The following is a 16562-nucleotide window of genomic DNA, read 5'->3' on the forward strand; positions in this document are numbered from 1 at the left end:
ACCAGCATCAGGTGTTCAAACATCAACAGAGGTGATCCATTTCTCTTGTTGGAGCAGTTTTCAGAGTCCACAGCTCCAGATCAGTTCAGGAGCATTCAGCCTGTCACACACACATCACCTGATCTCATCTTTGGCTTTAAGAAGCTCTCAGGGGCCCCTCAGCACATTTACTCACTACAACATCAATGAAAGCACTCTTGGAGTTGTTGTTTGTTGTCGATATTTTTGATCAGGACTGTTTTCAATCAGCCACACAGAACACAAGAAGAAGAAGACACCACTGCACCCCCACAAACTGCAGAGTATCTGATCTGTAGCTGACAGTGACCTCTGACCTCCCACAAGATTTAATACAGGTCTGCACATTACATTATATTATACTACATCACATTACATTCCATTCCTTTCCTGAATTCCCACTATTCCCACTAGGTGGCAGTATCGGCCTACAGCTGTTACAGATATACATATTCATCCTGCTAATAATTCTTACACTTATATTACATTATATTACATTACATTATATTATATTATATTACATTACATTAGCCTACAGATCATTCTAGAAGATCTGGGCAGCAGAAGGTAGAATACTCCTTTCATATGTGAACACAGCTGAGAAACCAGAATAAAGCCTTGCATGTCTCCCCATCCTCTCACACAGGCTGAAATTATTTTTAATATTAATATTATATTAGTATATTAGATTATAAACAAGATAAGGGGAGACACCCCAGGTGAATAGGAAAAAATAATGAACTAACAGATGTCAACATGAAACTTCCCCACTTAATTACTTACATTGAGACATATATTTTTTGTATTACAAGTTTTCTGAAATGTTATGTTTAAATATAAAAATGAGGCCTTATCTAATGCTAACTTTGGTGAATTTAGGAGAAATTTGCAGGTGCAAATAGACAAAGTGTAGTAAAATAAACACCTAAATGGTTATTTTATATGTTTGCCCCCCAATAGTCTGAAAGAAGACATGCTATGGAAGCAAAAACGCCCAAAAACTCAAAATTGAAAAATGATGGTTTTACCTGGGGTGTCTCCCCTTAACACGACACTGTATGAATTAAGGTGACACATTTTCTTTTTTACTATTTATGTTATGTAAGCTACGTTGTGTATCTATGTGGATCGTAATAAACTAAAAAAAAAAAAAAAAAAAAAAAATGAAGTCCCGCATGTCTCCCCCTCTTACACAGGCTGACATAACAACATTTTACTTTCTCTTTCGTTCATAACCTCAGTGGGTCAATTTAACCGAGTAACAAGTGACGTTGATGCTCAGTCTAAATTCCCATTGGCTCAGATGACAGCGCTCCTCCTGGTTTTATCCTCAGTTGACCCTGGTGCTGGAGCTGGAAGGATGGTGTCTGTTTCTCTGGATACACAAGCATAAAAGTTATTAATAAGTCTATCAAAGGTTCAGAAGAGACAGCTCACAATGAAGACCTGGCTTGTTCTGCTCCTCCTGGGACTCATGGTCCAGGACGCTGCGGCAGGTCAGTTCAGACTTTTTAATATTATTTATTAGTGGAATGTAAAAGAAAAAAATGCTTCTTGTCTTTATAAACTATAGTATTGGGTTTAAGGGTCTATCTGTGATGTTTAGTTCCAGGACAAAAAAATTATGTGAAAAGTAAGAAACCGTGGCCGTTTGGCTCGGTTGGTGTACACGTGGGGAGGTTTATTCCGACCTGTGACAGCTTTTCCTGCATGTCTTCATCCTCTCTCTCCCCTTTCATGTCTTAACTTTCCTATCCAATAAAGGCACAAATGCCCAAAAAGAAAGAAAGAAAGAAAAGTAACAAACCCATTAGGCTAAAGTTGACGTTAACGTCAATAAATCGGGTCTTTTTGGTTGATCCCTCCATTTGTTTTTAAAGATACCAGCCTTTCGTGAAATTGTGACAGAAGTGTGTTTTTGAGCCATTATTTGATAATATCCGGAGCATTAAGACCGAAACTGTCTGATCGATCTTAATGTTAAAACTATGCAGAACAGCAGCCCGTGTAGGTTTAGATTTTTTTGGGGGGCTTTTCTGCCTTTAATGGATAGGACAGATAGGTGATAAAGGGGAGAGATAGGGAGGCATGCAGGAAATCGTCACAGGTCGGACTCGAACCCTGGACCTCTGCGTTAAGGTATAAGCCTCTCAGTAGGCTATATATGTGCGCGTGCTCTTGCTACCCACCGAACCAACCAGGCCACTAGATTTTTGTTTGGAACCAACCAGTCAGCTGGGGTCCGTTCCAGAAAGCAGTTTTAGTGAAAACTCTGAGTTAGTTAACCCTGAGATGAGGGAAACTCTGGGTTTTCTGTTTCAGAAAGAGAGGTTAATCAAACGTGAGAGAGAGGGGGAACTCCAGCCCGTTTCAGAAAGAGAGGTAACTTATCCTCAGACTCTGTGAACCTAATCAGAGGCCTGTACTACGAAGCAAGATCAACTTGTCCTGGATCTCTTTCAGTAATCCGGTTTCACCTAACCTAACCGGGGATTTCCACTGGATGCGTAACGGCTGCGGACCGGCTCCGCTGCGTGTCTGCTGCGTGCTCCGCCGTCCGTCAATACCCACCTGGTCCGGATTTGTTGCGGAACGGCTGCGGCCCTGACTGACAGATGTAGTCACGAGGACCCACAAGTTCTCGAAAAGTCAGGTAGAATAGAACCACAAAACCAACAACAGTTTGTTTCCATTCAGAGGAGTAGAGGGGAAACAACTGTGTGCTGTGTTTTCATGGTGTAGTGCAGGGAAATATGATCCGCCGTGAGCACGGTGTATTTTATATTTATTTTGTTTCTGTGCTCGACTTCCTGTCCCGCACTATCTGCCGTGTGCTGAATTGCTGCGGAGCTCTCCGTCGTCCGTCAAAAATAGAAGCTCTGCGTATCTGCTCCGGAACTGGGACGGAGTCGGGACGCAGACGTTCCGCAGTCAGTGGAAATTTGTTTGTTTGTGATTTGTTTAAAAAATCTAATTATTACATTGTTTATTTTTTATTTCATTATTTTTGTTATTTGAGATAAAATACAATATCAGTTATATTTTTGTTAAGAGGACACATCTGTTGTTTTGTAGTTTATATAAAGGGATATTTCCTATATTATTTGTCATTTATCTGCAGCATGTTAACACATCGGGATCGTATCCTGAACTTAAAATGGTGAATCAGATTGTGAGTTTAGTGCATTGTTACATACCTAGTTATATAAAAACTGACATTATTACATTCATATTTTCTTACAGTGACTCACTCTATGAAGTATTTTTACACTGCATCTTCTGGAGTCCCAAACTTCCCAGAGTTTGTGGCTGTTGGATTGGTTGATGGTGTTCAGATAACTCACTATGACAGTAACACCATGAGATACGAACCCAAACTGGACTGGGTGAGCAGAGTCATAGAAGATGATCCTCAGACCTGGCAGGGGGAGACTGAGCTCTTGGTGGGTCAACAGCAGTGGTTCAAAGCCGACATTGAAGTTGTAAAGCAGCGCTTCAACCAAACTGGAGGTTTGTTTATGTTTCACTTTCTACTGATAAAATGTTGTTTTATATTTTCATCCTTTCATTAGTAAAAACACACACACACACACACACACACACATTAAACAGTTTGATGTATTTTCATGGCTGAAACACAGTCCGACTCAACATTAACATTACTGAGACTGAGTGGACTGGATGCTGCTATACTCCACTGATCCAGTGTTTCTGTCCATCCCATAATAAGCAGCAGAGACCATTACCACTTTATCTCCACTAGATTAGAATAAGTGGAGCGGAGCGGCCACAGTGAGCTGGTCCAGAAGAACTCTCCTGCAGGAGTTCATGCTGAACACCTAACCTGGTCGGGAGCAGGTTAGGTTGGAGATCAGAGATCAACCGGTGTAAAAGCACCGCCTACTGACCAATCAATAGATTGATAACGGCGTCACCGTTCTTAAAGAAGATCAGGCGGAGCTCGGTGCAGAGAGAGAAAGAGAGAGGGGGAGAGGGGTGCGCTCATAAAAGTTAAAACATTTAGAGACCCCCGTTAACATTCCCTGATGGGTATTTTTATGAAATATATATATTTTAATGGGAGGGAATTATATATCGGCTTCTTGAGCCATGTGTCGCCAATGCGCATATCGGTTTGAATTATGTTTTTATATTTTTTATTTGCTCTCACGATTGCTTTCCACTGCCAGGGTTGCAACTGAAATAATAGGCTGAAGCAACGGCAGTTTATGGAAAGCACAAGTGTAATTATGGTCAGATCTTGGTCCTGACTGATGGGGAAAGTGATATTAATAAGAGTAATTTACGCATCTACAGCGTGATCGGCAATTTTTTTTTTTGCCAGCTTTCCTTCCTGTTTTAGGAAGCAGTGACTGTATTGCGTTTTCCCTGTAAAACCGAGTCTGTGTTCTTCATATTTATGTAGAATTATAATTTGGTTTCTTATATATAACGTGCGGCTCTGGTAGATGTTTGTGATTGGTCATGGTGCGCAGACATCGCCTCTTTTATGTGAACGTGCGCGCCGCTGGATTGGGAAACCCTGAGTTGTGTAGGATTCTCGTAGGGTACAGATTTGATCATTGGCAAATTATGAAAGATGTTTTATCAATATTAATAAAGTTATGAATATGGTTATTAATAACTTTATCAAATCGACAAACAATCAAAACGGGGCACCACCCTGCAAGTCAGGGACCAATAATCAAACTGTAGGACAGTCTCATTTCTGTGAAAATCCTTTAAAAAGGAAATAAAGGAAGGGGTGAATCCAAGCACGGACCTCATCGACCAGCAATTATTACAACAAGTACACAAATAATCACAAGCAACTGCTAATTAAGTATAATAAGATTTATTAACGTCACAATTATCAGTAGCTAATCAATAATCCTTCAATAATAAACTTCTATACCTTTTTCCAATATCACAACCAAAAACAAAACAAAAACAAAGCAGCATGGACGGACACGTCTGTGTCCATGTGTGAGTGTGTGTGTGTGTGTGTGTGTGTGTGAGAGAGAGTGAGTGAAAAAGGGGGGGGGGGCGGTGTCGAAGTGTAGTTTTAACACAAAAACAACTCCAAAAATGGCTACTCCTGTGAGCTGCACAAAACTATTTAGCCTCAAGAGGGCGGTAGTGGTGCTGGGTGCACGGAAAAGGGGCTGAAGAAGCCGGGGTTGCTAGGCAACACGCACGCTTAGCCGGTATGGTAGCTAGTTCCTGTGTTAGCTCTGTACGAATGTAAGCCGATCCCAAGGGGGTAAGCTTCGCTTCAGAACTCGAGCCATCATGGCGCCATTTTGTTGCTAACTGGCCATCACCTCCTGTTAGCATTCCGCTGACCGCCATTTTTTTTTTACGTCTCTTGACTGCGAATAACTTTACATCTGAAGCGTTTAAAGACTCTATTTGTCCGTTGTTTAGTTCCAAAGAAACACGACAATGTATAAAAGGCTCCATTACCTTGTACCTCACGTTATGGCTCCGTAGCAGACGTTTTTGTAAAAATAGGCTAACGATTGTGTCATAACCAAGTGACTTACTGTCGCAAAATAGAGGAACTACCGTATAGTACAGGAGAAGCTCGCAGGCAGTTTCGACTTACATGAGATGTTTAGGTTTAATTACTAATGTTAACTAGCATGTTAGTGATCAATAATTAGCCTGTGCCCATGTTATCTCCTTACATACACCTACAGTCTCCGTATCTGTAAGATTGGGAATGATTGAGATTTCTCTCGGCACAGCTACCAGAAGACTTACAACTTTCAGACACGTTGCTCACGTCACATTCTCTCAGTTGGAGGCTGCGCAGTAAAGCTGGCCATCACCGGAAAAGTGCTTTTAATAGCCTTCACTGGTCTCGGTCCAGAGCGACGGGGTCTATTGGTCCATTATATACTGTCTATGGCCGATCCCACGTGGCTAACTTACAGCGTTAGCTCGGGAGCTATGCGGCTAGCCTGTGTCGTGTGTGTGTGTGTGTGTGTGTGTGTGTGTTAGTAAAAGAAGAAAGAGAAGAAGAGTAAAGAAAAGAGACACTCTGATCTTAGTTATCGATAATGACCCAGTCCCCCTCAGCCACTCAGGTCTGGGCTAACGTGTAGTTAGGACAGACTGAGACTTTTGTTTTGCTGAGGAAAACGTCACTATAACCACTTCAGTGGCTAACAGCTGATTTTCGCGATTCTATCGCAGACAGTAACTAATAACTTCGTGAAAGGAGTGATTTAGCAGGTAGTGATTACAGTTATACCCAGCTACTTAACACAAACTAATCAACGAGTATAGTAATCAATTTATACATTCACAGAAACAGATTAATAACCAGATATGGCCAATACATGATTACAATCAGATCACATTAATGGCACACGCGGTAGCGACCCCTTTGCTCATTAATAACAAACCAAAACGCACTAGTTCTAATATCTGCCCAGACCTGTGTAAAAGCCTCCTTACTGTGTGCGTCGTTTGTCAGTTAATCTCTCGCCAGAGCTTAACGATCCGTTTAGTCCCGAGCAGGAGACGAACGTGATCCAGGTCGACAAAACAAGAAACAGAACTCCGTCCTTTTCTTGAATCCAGGCTGATTAAACCCGCTGCAGATGAAGGAATACTCGGACAGTATTTTCCTCGGATCCCCTTTTTATATCAGGCCGATATAAAGTTGTCCCAGCTCAAAACTCGACCAGCGAGGTGATGCTGGCTAGCTAGTCCGGACTAGTGCTTCCTGTCAGCAACCGGGGGTTACCGTGAAAAGCAACGAAACACAAAAGCCGACAGCTTTTATCCTTCCTCTGCCTCCTAGTGGCGGGGTGGTGCATTCAAAGACCCGACAGCCAATGGGAAAACTGCAACTTTGTCACAGGTGTGAAGCAGTTCTTTGTCTCACCACCAGTCTGCCTTGCCGTCCTCGTGTTGAATGCACTTTCTCCATCTTGCAAAGTGGCGGCTTGTAGGAGTTTGGTGAACTGGCTTTGGGATTGACATGTAGGCCAAGATCCTTTGTCTTGCAGTCAACTCAATCTGAGCCAAATCACTGTTTAACCAGCTTCTTGGTCCCCAACAGTTGACTGAACTAGTTGATAACCAGCGTCGTAGTACAGGTTATGCGGGACCGCGGTTGTTAGGTTAGGTGAAGCTGGATTACTGAAAGAAATCCAGGACATGTTGATCTTGCTTCGTAGTACAGAGGGGTATTGCACAAAACCAAGATAAGGGATTAAGCCGGGATATTCAGGTTATCCTGGATGAATTTAGCTTTGACTTGGTTGCACAAAAGCAGGTTGAATTAAACCCAGCCAAGTAACCATGGCGATTTATTCGTTGCAGCTAGCCTGGTCCAGAGCAGGCTAACAGGCAGGCTAAGATTAATCCTGGAGTCTGATGTGTTAAATCAGCTGACGCTCTGATCCAAAATAAACGTGTTTAACAGTTATTCCGTTGTCTTCTGAATGTGTTCTGCTTCATTTTATTAACATGCATTACTTGTCACTATTGCTGTCACGAGTTTGATTTAAATCCTACTACTGTAGTTGTTGAGATGGTAATGGTAAAAAGTGGGACGATACAGAGGAAATGGGCTTTTCCTCCGCTGCTGTCACCGTGAAATGTGCCCCCGCCCGTGCAACGCGGGGAGGCGGGGGGAGGCAGGGGGATCGTCCCACACCGTGCAGCGGACTCTAAAAGCGGACTTTTTGCATCAATAACGACGACAATGGCACCTGATCAAATGTCCTTTTTTACCAAATGGGAGTGAGAATGTGTTGGAATGCCACAATGCTTCTTAATCATTTTATTTTGGTGCTGTCACTTGTCATCTTGGAGCTTGGGAGTGAGAATAAAAAAACATGAATAATAACAGGCTACATTGTTTTACAGATATGCTTACAGTGTGTATTGAAGTCACTTTTTTTCTAGTTTTTGTCCAGTCATGCTTGTTCTGTATGAACATTAATTGTAGAAAGATATTTAGAATTAGACATAGCTTATGGAAATTTGTGCATATGGTTGTAAAACAAATTCTCGCATTTTGAATACGCTTTGAAATTAAGCCTAGTCCTTATAAATTTCCCAGGAACAAGATATATATATATTTTTTATTTATATAGTGCTTTACAGGCTACTCAAAGACACTTTACACTAAAACCAGCACATTTAGCGCATAAAAACATATACAGCAATAAAACCAACACATTAAACATGCATATTAAAGCAATTAAAACGTGGAGTGACTAAGTAGATTTTTTTTAAATCCATACATATTCAGTCGGTCCGCTATTGTCTGTCGGGCTTTTTTTCCGTTTGATAACAGCCGTATTTCCCTTTTTGCATATTATATGTTTCACCTCCTCGTAAATTTCCATTAGAAGCTGCTGCTGCACACGTCTTTTCCATTTCTGCATCAGTAAATCTGTGATTGATACCTTGGTCTATTTAAGAAATCCGTGAACGAGCACTTATCCCAGCTATGTACACCTGCCTTGACATAGCTTCACCTACTTATCCTGGCTCGGCAAACGTGCAACCGATTAAGCCGCAATGAGTGGATCACACTAAGTCAAGCTGCGCTTTTTCATTTATCCTGGATTTCTTTATTCTACTTTTGTGCAATAGGCCCCTGGCCTCTTGTGATTACAGAATATTGATCCATCATCAACAAGATCGTTATAATCAGATCATCATTTTAGTCTTTTAATTAAGAAAAAAAGTCAAAATATTTAGTAGTTTCAGTTTCTCCGATATGATCACGTTCTTCTTCTCTCCTCGTGTTGTCTTCCTGTCCACCAACAACTTGTTGTCATTCACGGTCCAAAAAGATGTCAACAGCTTTTTTTTTTTTTAAATATGTTTTTGACTCCTTTTTCGATGCTTCTGACGCTTTTTAAAAAGTTTTTGTCGCTTTTTCCGACACTTTGTGTTAAATTCATGGTCAATAAACCTAATTTATATGACATTATACAAAACATTTTTTAGTTAAAGAAAAAAAAGCAGAACTGCTGAATGATTTGGACTAATATTAAAGATCAGAGGATGTTTGGTGGATCACAGAATTTCAAAGTTTAGTTTCAGGATTCTGTTTTGAAACCATTTCAATTATTTTTTCAAATGCTATAAAAAAATGGAATAAAACCCCCACAATGCAATGGAAGTAATCATTAATTTGTTAAAATGTCGTTTGGGGTTCCATACAACGTACATCCACGCATCCATTGTTATATTTTGGGGGCAGTTTGGTTGAAAGAAAGTCATATTTCTGTTCTCAACAATCTTTAGAAAATGGGTCAGATTTGAGCCGAGGACAAGACGAGGGTTATTAATATCATTTAATAATAAATAGTGTTGAGTGTTGATCAGACAGAAGAAACTATTAGAAGATTTCATCTCACACTCTCACAACTTCTGACATTCATTTTACAATGTAAACAATTATTTAGATGTATCAACAAATAATCCTTACATAATCAATAATGACAAGAATAAATAGTTTAAACCCTAAATATTTAGCAGAACTACAGGTTAGATTAGAATTAATTGACCACAGTGTGTCTGTGTCGCAATAAACATAGAAAGTGATGAAACTATTAGTCAATAATCTATTAGTTGATTAATGGAAATTGATTTATATAAATTGATAATCAAATAATTATTTAAGTCTTATTAAAAAGATGTGAGCATGTTGCTGCTTTTCTTTGTTTAAATTTGTTTGGTTAATTGATTAATAAAAATAATTGGTAATGAAAATAATTATTAGTTTGAGTTAACTGTTAACAGATGACTGACTCTCTCTCTCTTTCTCTCTCTCTCTTTCTCTCTCTCTCTCTCTCTCTCAGGTGTCCACTCTTACCAGTGGATGTACGGCTGTGAGTGGGATGATGAGACTGGAGAGGTCAATGGTTTTATGCAGTGGGGTTATGATGGAGAAGACTTCATAGTATTTGACCTGAAGACAGAGACACACATCGCTCCAAAACAACAGGCTGTCATCACCAAACACAATTGGGACAATGACAAAGCTCGGATAGCTCATAGAAAACACTACTACACCCAGAAATGTCCTGAGTGGGTGAAGAAGTATGTGAACTATGGGAGGAGCTCTCTGCTGAGAACAGGTAGAATCACATGACCTGATGGAGTTTAATGGACCCAACAATGTTAACATTTCTTCTTGTGTTTCTAACCAACAGTAACATTACAATAAATATGAAACAACAGAGACCCACTTTGTCTCACACATTTTCTCTTTCTTTCATGTTCTCACTTCTCTTCATCTCTCTGACTCCCTCTCCTCTTTGCATTTATCACCACTCTTTTCCTCACTTTTTTCTCTCTCTTTCTTTGTTCTTTGTTTCTGTTTGTCTCAGTTTGTCTCTCTGTCTCTTTCTGTCTTTCTCACACTTCCTGTCCTCCCTTTTTAATCTGTCTCACCTCCCTTTTTTTACACTTCAGTGAGGTTTCTTTGCATTTCATAAAACAGGAATGAGAGTATTAATCTCCAGTAAATAATAATAAAGTCTTTGTCTTCACTGTGCAGATCTTCCCTCAGTGTCTCTCCTCCAGAAGTCTCTCTCCTCTCCAGTCAGCTGCCACGCTACAGGTTTCTACCCTGACAGAGCAATGATGTTCTGGAGGAAAGATGGAGAGGAGCTTCATGAGGACGTGGACCTCGGAGAGACCCTCCCCAACCACGATGGATCCTTCCAGATGAGTGTTGACCTGGACCTTTCATCAGTCCCAGCTGAAGACTGGAGGAGGTACGACTGTGTGTTTCATCTCTCTGGTGTGGAGGACGACATCGTCACCAAACTGGACAAAGCAGAGATCAGGACCAACAGAGGTAAGACTGGAATCAGACGTGATGAAGGAAACACACATTTAGTTTACTCTAACAGTCCTGTAGTTCATGTATTTTATGTGTTGGATTGGAAGTTTTGTTTCCTTAAATGGTTTTGTTATCAGTTTCTTTTATCTAGTTTCTTTTAGGCGAAGCCTATATGAAATAGAACCAATCTTTACTTTTACAGTAATGTAAACTAAACTAAACTGCTTTGGAGAAATGATTGTTGTCCACCACCATGATGTTTGTGCTGTCTGCCCACCGGTTATATAGCTTTGATTTAATGAAAAAGAAACATTTCAATAATGAAACATACAAAACACTTATTTTTTAACCTCTTTCATAAATGTAACATAAAGTATCTGTATACAGGTTAGTGGTCTGGTTGATAGATGGATGTTCTTCTCTTCTAACCTGCTTCATCTGTTCAGGTTGGGACTATTTTTTGTTGTTTTCTGCTCAACAGAGAAGCCCACTAACATGACCATCCCCATCATCGCTGCAGTGGTTGTTCTGGCTCTCGTCCTCCTCGCTGTGATCAGAGTCCTGGTTTACAGAAAGAAGAAAGGTGAGACACTCAAACACAAAGATTGCCTCATTTCTTTCTCAGTATTTAGATTTTAGACTTAAAATGAATGCTTTGATACAGACTTCAAAAGTGACGCGAACTTCAAACTTGAGCAATAAGTGGTGTGAGGCTCAGTGCATATCATTATGATATGACTAGAAGAGACAAATATATATTTTAGTTAAATATTAATATTTATGTGTTGATATTTCATCATATTTGCTTCTATTCTTCATATATTATGTTTAATGTGTGTTTACTTTTAGATAATCCAGTTGTATTTGATTTATTAGCGTTACTGATAATCCACTCCGAGACATTTCTGTCCCTTTAAGGCTGACTGGCAGTTTGATGGCCCTCAACCAACAGCTGAGTGTGGATAGAGTTTGGTTTAGGAGTGTCATAAAGAAGAATACATCTGTAAAAGAAAGAGAAACTAAAATTGTGGAAATAGAAATGGGCTAAATTAGTAAATAAAAAGAATTGGAAACATAAAAAAGAAATAAAAGAATAAATAAATGTGGATATTGGAGCCAAGATTATGATTTGGATATCAACTTATTTTTGGATGAATTTATAGATAGAAATTTATTGATCCTTTCAGAAATTCATCGTGCACAGACAGACAGACAGACAGATGGACGGACAGACAGACAGACAGACAGACAGACAGACAACAACAGGACCACTAAATCCCCCCTCGCCCCCACACAACAACAATACACAACACCAAATATCTCAACATTATAAAATAGTAAAGTGCAGTATCATTAGCAATAGTATGGTCAAACATCATCAGTGACATTTTTATATTATCCCAAAGTGCAGTATTATCGTAGCCTCGTGAGACCGTCCTGATCTCGTGAGCTCCAGTTTTCCACTCGCAGATCAGTCTGGCATCTTGAGATAGAGAAAATTTGGAGCCGTTCGCCAAACGACCGGGCCAATCAGCGTTGGTTTTGAGGCGGGTTTAGGTGTGACACAACGAGAAGCATCTATCACCAACGTAGGTGGTGATAGACAGATGGTTTATCCAATCAGCTAACCAGTATTTTCAGACAGCGGTAGCCCTAATTCTGTTAGCCGCTCGCTAATGCTTTTTTCTCTTGGATCCTTCTTTTGGAATATGGACCGGGAACCTGAAATGGTGCCTTTTATTCCTAAATTCTCGTTACACAAACGGCAAATATCCTTTACTGACATGTTGCTTGCTTGCTGAGCTAACGAGCTATGCTTTGCCTGCAGCAGCAGGGGTAGCCTGGCTTGTGGTTGTATTTTCATACGCTTCATTGATATGATTGGTTGATTTGGCCCGTCTATCACCAACATAGGTGGTGATAGACAGATGGTTTATCCAATCAGCTAACCAGTATTTTCGCCCCTTCCCAAAAGTTCTCCAACGGTAAGTTCCCAGATGGATATGCCGAGCAAATGCGAAGCAATCAATCTGGTGGAGTCAGGTTAGTATTATCACACAGAAAGGATCAAGTTATTTTCCTTAACTTATTCAGTAGTGTGATGCTGGTAGGAATAAATTATTTGCAAGCCTGGTTGGTTTGTAAGGACAGTACCCTATATCTCATACGCCTGGAATAGGGGATGGAGCCCATCACCGCAAATTGCTTTCATTTCCTCACCACCCTGGTTTCGCAGATCGTGGTCATCTGCATTGCAGGTGCTGTTCTTCCTGAGGTCTTTACAACTATTGAAAATGTGGCGATGCAATAATAAATACACATAACAACAGAGAAGTGATATGAAAAGAAGTTAAGTAAGATAAAAACAGAAAGAGAGAAGAGATTTGAGTGACTAGAAGAGGGGATCATATCCACTGGGATGAAGGTGTTAGAAGATACTTTGCCAAAAATTAAACATTGTTGTCTTTGCTTTGTGTTTCAGCCAAATGCCCTCCATCTCCTGACAACAGCTCTGAGCTCTCTGAGAAACTGAATCCAGACTCTAAATCCTAAACCCATCAACCTGCACACAGTGAGTTGACGTGAACTATTCACACAAAGCTGCCATAAACTCTGTGAAACCTTCTGGGATTGGTTCTCTATCCACTGGGAAACCTCTGGGACACATTGGAGCTGTAAAGAACATCTCTGACTTGGGGCGCCTGGACAGCTCACCTGGTAAAGCGTGCGCCCCATGTACAAAGGCTCAGTCCCTGTCGTAGCGACCGCAGGTTCTCTGGTTGTATCAGATCACCGGGGGCAACGCTGCAAATCAGTCAGTAACATCCAGAAACATGCTGCGCAGATTAGACACCCGAAATGTGCCGGAGGTGTCGGTGTAAATGTAAATGTGTGTTACTCCTGGGCCCAGTTTTTCTAAAGATTTCATCTGGATGAAATTGATCCGATTTGGAAATCCCATGTTTTGCTATCCAGGATCACCTGATCCATCTTACTTTATGTCAGTTTTTTAAAGGAACATTGGATTGGATCACTGTGATCCAAATACCAAATTTCAGGATGACCAAATCCTGTTTACCAGAGCCTTAAATGGAACCAACAGTGTAGCCTGCTGGCTTAGCAAAGAACAACAGGTAGGCAAAATACTGGTGGCCACAAATGGACATTGTTTGTTTTAATTTTAAGAAACAGAAACACTGTAATAAACAGAAACATTTTACATTCCTTATTTTGTTATAATGTTAAATAACAAAACAAAAACAATACAATCTAATAGTCCATATCTCATTAGATGTAACATGCTTCATATATGCTACAAATATGAAGAAATGTATATATCTTCAGTAAACCTTTATTTTATGATCATTCACTTAACAAAAATCCTCTCTGATTGTATTTGGTTCCAAAAATCACAACTGAATCCACCCTTCTGATGGGATCAGGATAATCCTGTTTTTTTTTTTGGATCAAATAGATTCCAAAGCGAGTTCAAAGTTGTGAAAAACCCAAAGGGCGGGTTTGATCCAGATCAAATGTAAGATCGGATTACATGATCTGATCTTAGTTCGGAATCCCTCTTTTGCTTTTGAAAAACCCATTTCCAAGATTTGATCCAATCCGTGATCCGAAATCCCACTGGATTACTTTTGAAAAACTGGGCCCTGGTGATAAACTGGACTGACCACACGCGCACACACTTCATTCATATTACCAGGTTTTTGTCTAACTAACTACACACTGTTGGACATAATGAAAAGCACTCTCATCTTTAGTATGCTTTGTCATAATATTAAAATAGTTCAAATTGTAGAAAATTCTTCAGATTGTTTACATGCACAGACATATTTGCAGATACACACACATGCTGTTGAAACATTTATTTTTTTATTTTTCACCAAACAAGTCAGTGCAACATATGCACAGCAGTTATATTTACATTGGACTGAACAAAAATATGCTCACAAAAAACAGTAAACTAAAAAAGAAAATTGCAGAAAAAATGTGCAGAAAAAATATATACAAAAAAGGGGCAAGGAAAATAATTAGCTTGCACAGCTGGGTCTTCCCATTGTTGTAAAAACAAAAGGTGCTCACCTGTGGTCTTTTCATAGTGCTTACTTCCTGATTGAAGTGGTAACAATAAACCATTGAGGTGATTGGCCAGGGGCCACATACATTGGCCAATTAGCTCATGTAGTGTCATTTTGAATGGCAGTGTTTTGAAATGGCAAACATGTGACTTTATGTCAGATTGTTGTGTCTTATGCAGAGAACCGTGTTCGGTGAATTTAAAAAGTGCCATTTTGAATTGCAAAATGTGTGTAAAGCAGAAAATGTGTTTAGACTTTTGGAGACTTGAGAAGAGGTTTTGCTCTCTGTGTGTCAGTTGACATAATTGTGCTATACATGATATTCTAATGTGTTATAAATTGGAAAAAACTGTAATTGTAGACACACCGTTCAGGTTTAAGCACGATAAAAATGCAGCAGGTAAGTCTAGTATTTTCTGTCCTGTATTTTCAGTCTTTTGTTTGTTTGATGTTTTTTTTTTTTACTGTAATTGTAAGCTGTACGGGATACAGTATTGTATGTTTGTCTGTTGTTTCCTGAGCTAACAGTGTTATGCACATTACTAGCATGAAAACTGGGACATGTTTTGTTGTGTATTCTCCATGTTGACATGTTGACTGATTTGGGTATATGGAGAGAAATAAATGATATTTCCCTCAGTCTGCAGCATTGGTCTTGTGTAGTGTTTGGTGAACTTATTGTATGTTTGCATTTTCTCTGTGTACTTAATTTACAGTACTCTAACCACTGAAGTAGAATTGCTAAAAGTGTTTAACTGGTTCAAACAGAACTAAGTCATATGAACCGTGTGTGTTGCACATGGTAACACAATATGGTTTTTATAAATTAGTGTATTGTTTTTGCATGAGTTTCATTTTGCAACGGGTCTGAGGTGTTCTGCTGATTGGGTGTAGGATTTGGAAAAACCGGTCCCTGTTTTCAAAATAGTGTTTAAGCAATCGACAAAACTGTAACAGTCCTCCTGATGCTGCTGTGTCTCTGTGTCCTGTCCTGTCCCCTGGACACCATGGTGGAGGTCCTCTCTACCAGTCCTCCTGATGCTGCTGTGTCTCTGCGTCCTGTCCTGTCCCCTGGACACCATGGTGGAGTTCCTCTCTACCAGTCCTCCTGATGCTGCTGTGTCTCTGTGTCCTGTCCTGTCCCCTGGACACCATGGTGGAGTTCCTCTCTACCAGTCCTCCTGGTGCTGCTGTGTCTCTGTGTCCTGTCCTGTTATTTTCAGAGGAGATACAAGAATCCTCCACAGGGGGCGCTGCCACTCTGCTGACTGCTCTGGAGACAGACTCAGGTATTGATCAGCAGTGATATAGACTCAGGTATTGATCAGCAGTGATATAGACTCAGGTATTGATCAGCAGTGATATAGACTCAGGTATTGATCAGCAGTGATATAGACTCAGGTATTGATCAGCAGTGATATAGACTCAGGTATTGATCAGCAGTGATATAGACTCAGGTATTGATCAGCAGTGATATAGTCTCAGGTATTGATCAGCAGTGATATAGACTCAGGTATTGATCAGCAGTGATAGACTCAGGTATTGTATTGATCAGCAGTGAGCAGAAAGAGTTCAAGCCTCAAAGTCAAAAAATAAAAAAAACTAGGTTCTCTGGATAAAATATG

At 40.1% G+C, this 16562-nt stretch overlaps 1 protein-coding gene and 1 long non-coding RNA gene across 2 annotated transcripts in view; both read left to right on the plus strand.

Moving 5' to 3' along the window:
• Positions 1–16562, plus strand: part of LOC114567989 (uncharacterized) — a 34863-nt gene that overhangs the window by 871 nt on the left and 17430 nt on the right. The window contains exon 2 of the long non-coding RNA XR_003694243.1: positions 16227–16338. This is a non-coding gene — a long non-coding RNA (uncharacterized LOC114567989). The remainder of the gene's footprint in view (positions 1–16226; positions 16339–16562) is intronic.
• On the plus strand, positions 1342–14626 carry LOC114567968 (major histocompatibility complex class I-related gene protein-like). The gene is made up of 6 exons (XM_028597277.1): positions 1342–1514; positions 3262–3528; positions 9858–10136; positions 10559–10861; positions 11328–11429; positions 13329–14626. The coding sequence occupies exons 1-6, from the start codon at positions 1457–1459 to the stop codon at positions 13397–13399; spliced, it is 1080 nt and encodes a 359-aa protein (XP_028453078.1). The 5' UTR covers positions 1342–1456; the 3' UTR covers positions 13400–14626.

The sequence above is a fragment of the Perca flavescens genome, chromosome 14 (genome assembly GCF_004354835.1).
Source record: "Perca flavescens isolate YP-PL-M2 chromosome 14, PFLA_1.0, whole genome shotgun sequence".
NCBI classification, from domain to species: domain Eukaryota; kingdom Metazoa; phylum Chordata; class Actinopteri; order Perciformes; family Percidae; genus Perca; species Perca flavescens.

Bases quoted from the DNA above. Each gene is read 5' to 3' on its own strand.
- LOC114567968 (XM_028597277.1), top strand. From the start codon at position 1,457: ATGAAGACCTGGCTTGTTCTGCTCCTCCTGGGACTCATGGTCCAGGAC. The intron at 1,515-3,261 runs GTCAGTTCAGAC...ATTTTCTTACAG, and splicing joins GGTCCAGGACGCTGCGGCAG to TGACTCACTCTATGAAGTAT. The intron at 10,137-10,558 runs GTAGAATCACAT...TTCACTGTGCAG, and splicing joins GAGCTCTCTGCTGAGAACAG to ATCTTCCCTCAGTGTCTCTC.